The sequence below is a fragment of the Chiloscyllium punctatum genome, chromosome X, assembly GCF_047496795.1.
Source record: "Chiloscyllium punctatum isolate Juve2018m chromosome X, sChiPun1.3, whole genome shotgun sequence".
In the NCBI taxonomy this organism is placed as follows: Eukaryota; Metazoa; Chordata; class Chondrichthyes; order Orectolobiformes; family Hemiscylliidae; genus Chiloscyllium; species Chiloscyllium punctatum.
The window spans coordinates 33,350,678-33,354,181 of record NC_092791.1 but is presented as its reverse complement, the minus strand read 5'-3'; the positions used below and the strand labels follow the sequence as shown (position 1 = coordinate 33,354,181).

Sequence of the window (3,504 nt, the reverse complement as noted above, 5' to 3'; positions counted from 1 at the left end):
TGTGTAACCGTACAGAGTCAGTGTTTATTCAGCAGGGTAAGGGTCACTCACTGTTTAACCGTACAGTGTCAGTGTTTATTCATCAGGGTAAGGGTCACTCACTGTGTAACCGTACAGAGTCAGGGTCTTTTCAGCAGGGTAAGGGTCACTCACTGTGTAACTGTACAGAGTCAGTGTTTATTCACCAGGGTAAGGGTCACTCACTGTGTAACCATACAGAGTCAGGGTTTATTCAGCAGGGTAAGGGTCTCTGTCGCTCTCTAACTCTGACTGTAATTTCTCTCCCAGATCTGCTGTAATGTGCTGGTCCTGTTGTGTACTAATATCGTCGGGGTGTGCACTCACTATCCTGCCGAGGTGTCCCAGAGGCAGGCGTTTCGAGAGACTCGTGCGTGTATTCAGGCCCGGTTACACTCCCAGCGAGAGAACCAGCAGCAGGTACTGAGGCTTACCCATCCCTTCCGGAACCTTCCCTTCCCCACCCGACTCCAGCCTGTGCCACTCCTGTCCATCAATGCGGCTACAAGAGAGAATCTAACCATCGCCCCCTTGACGTTCAATGGCGTTACCGTCACTGAATCCCCCTTCCCCACCCCCCTCCCCCCCCCCACTATCAACATCCTGGGGGTTACTGTCTCGAACGAGAGAGAGAGAGAATCTAACCATCGCCCCCTTGATGTTCAATGGTGTTACCGTCACTGAATCCCCCCACCCCCCCCCACTGTCAACATCCTGGGGGTTACCGTCTCCAACGAGAGAGAGAGAGAGAATCTAACCATCGCCCCCTTGATGTTCAATGGCGTTACCGTCACTGAATCCCCTTCCCCCCAACTATCAACATCCTGGGGGTTACCGTCTCCAACGAGAGAGAATCTAACCATCACCTCCTTGATGTTCAATGGTGTTACCGTCACTGAATCCCCTTCCCCCCAACTATCAACATCCTGGGGGTTACCGTCTCCAACGAGAGTGAGAGAGGGGGGTGTGTTGAGGGAACACTGAAGGATCAGAGGACGACACTCTCCAGGTTTGTCTGGTTTTGGACATTCCTGTCTCTGAGGGAGTCGGCCCCCTGTCCTCTCTGAATGGGACATGACACCAGCCCCCAGTGCTCTCTCGGCCCCTGCCAGGGTCATCATCAGCGCCCCTAACAGGGAACACCCACTCCCTCTGTCTCTCTCCAGGAACGTCTCCTCCTCTCTGTCCTACCTCGTCATGTTGCCATGGAGATGAAGGCAGACATCAACGCCAAGAAGGAAGACATGATGTTCCACAAGATCTACATTCAGAAACACGACAATGTCAGGTCAGCAACTCTCCCTCTCTCTCCCAGGGTGGGATTGACCGTGCTAAATTGTCCCCGTAGTGCCCAGGGATGTACAGGGTTAGGGTGGGATTGGCCGTGCTAAATTGTCCCCGTAGTGCCCAGGGATGTACGGGTTAGGGTGGGATTGGCCGGGCTAAATTGTCCCCGTAGTGCCCAGGGATGTACAGGTTAGGGTGGGATTGGCTGTGCTAAATTGTCCCTGTAGTGCCCAGGGATGTGCAGGTTAGGGTGGGATTGGGCCGTGCCTAAATTGTCCCGTAGTGCCCAGGGATGTGTAGGTTAGGGTGGGATTGGCCGTGCTAATTGTCCCCGTAGTGCCCAGGGATGTGCAGGTTAGGGTGGGATTGGCCCGTGCTAAATTGTCCCCGTAGTGCCCAGGGATGTGCAGGTTAGGTGGGATGGCTGTGCTAATTGTCCCTGTAGTGCCCAGGGATGTGCAGGTTAGGGTGGGATTGACCGTGCTAAATTGTCCCCGTAGTGCCCAGGGATGTGCAGGTTAGGGTGGGATTGGCCGTGCTAAATTGTCCCCGTAGTGCCCAGGGATGTGTACGGTTAGGGTGGGATTGGCCGTGCTAAGTTGTCCTGTAGTGCTCAGGGATGTCAGGTTAGGGTGGGGATTGGCCGTGCTAAATTGTCCCCGTAGTGCCCAGGGATGTGCAGGTTAGGGTGGGATTGGCCGTGCTAAATTGTCCCCGTAGTGCCCAGGGATGTACAGGTTAGGGTGGGATTGGCCATGCTAAATTGTCCCCGTAGTGCCCAGGGATGTGCAGGTTAGGGTGGGATTGGCCGTGCTAAATTGTCCCGTAGTGCCCAGGGATGTGCAGGTTAGGGTGGGATTGGCCGTGCTAAATTGTCCCCATAGTGCCCAGGGATATGCAGGTTAGGGTGGGATTGGCCGTGCTAAATTGTCCCCGTAGTGCCCAGGGATGTGCAAGTTAGGGTGGGATTGGCCGTGCTAAATTGTCCCCGTAGTGCCCAGGGATGTGCAAGTTAGGGTGGGATTGGCCGTGCTAAATTGTCCCCGTAGTGCCCAGGGATGTGCAGGTTAGGGTGGGATTGGCCGTGCTAAATTGTCCCGTAGTGCCCGGGGATGTACAGGTTAGGGTGGGATTGGCCGTGTGAAGTGCAGGGTCACCGGGACCGGGTTGGGGTGGGACACCGTCCGGGCGGGTCGGGGTGCAGCTGATGGGCAGTGCGGTCTGCCTCTCCTGGTTGTAACAGCCATGCACACAGTGACAGTCACCCTGTGTCCCCCTCTGCAGTATCTTGTTCGCTGACATTGAAGGGTTCACCAGCCTGGCCTCCCAGTGCACCGCGCAGGAACTGGTCATGACGCTCAATGAGCTGTTTGCTCGCTTCGATAAACTCGCCGCTGTGAGTACACTCCGTTGGGAACTGGGAGAGTAATCCTTCGATCGCCTCGCAACCACACAGAGAGCTCGGATTGAGGTGTTTGAGCTACTGGGAGAGTCTGGGCTTTGTTCCTTGAAATTGGAGTCACAGGTAGATAGGATAGTGAAGGAGGCGTTGGGTATGCTTCCCTTTGTTGGTCAGAGTATTGAGTACAGGAGTTGGGAGGTCATGTTGCGGCTGTACAGGACACTGGTTAGATCACTGTTGGAATATTGCGAGCAATTCTGGTCTCCTTCCTATCGGAAAGATGTTGTGAAACTTGAAAGGGTTCAGAAAAGATTTTCAAAGATTTTGGAGGGTTTGAGCTACAGGGAGAGGCTGGGACAGGCTGGGGGCTGTTTTCCCTGGAGTGTCGGAGGCTGAGGGGTGACCTTATAGAGGTTTATAAAATCATGAGGGGGGGGGGGGTAAATAGACAAGGTCTTTTCCCCCCCTGGGGTGGGGGGAGTCCAGAACTAGAGGGGCATAGGTTTAAGGTGAGAGGGGGAAAGGGACCCGAGGGGTAACGTTTTCCCCCAGAGGGTGGTGCGTGTGTGGGAGGAGCTGCCAGAGGAAGTGGTGGGGGCTGGTACAACGACAGCATTTAAAAGGCATCTGGATGGGGGACGTGAACAGGAAGGGTTTAGAGGGAGATGGGGCCGAGTGCTGGGGAATGGGGACTGGATTAGGTTAGGGGGTATCTGGGTCAGCACGGCTGGGACGGGCCGAAGGGTCTGATTCCGGGCTGGATGGTTCTCTGATGACCTGCGGTGTACTAGCCCTGG

General features: G+C 55.3%; 1 protein-coding gene across 1 annotated transcript in view; it reads left to right on the top strand.

Annotated features, from left to right (window-relative positions):
* Positions 1-291: 291 nt before the first annotated feature.
* adcy6a (adenylate cyclase 6a) overlaps positions 292-3,504 on the top strand; it is a 4,757-nt gene continuing 1,544 nt past the window's right edge. The window contains exons 1-3 of the mRNA XM_072567035.1: positions 292-438; positions 1,185-1,306; positions 2,590-2,701. Coding sequence (XP_072423136.1) covers positions 1,224-1,306; positions 2,590-2,701 — 195 coding nt within the window. The 5' untranslated portion in view covers positions 292-438; positions 1,185-1,223. The remainder of the gene's footprint in view (positions 439-1,184; positions 1,307-2,589; positions 2,702-3,504) is intronic.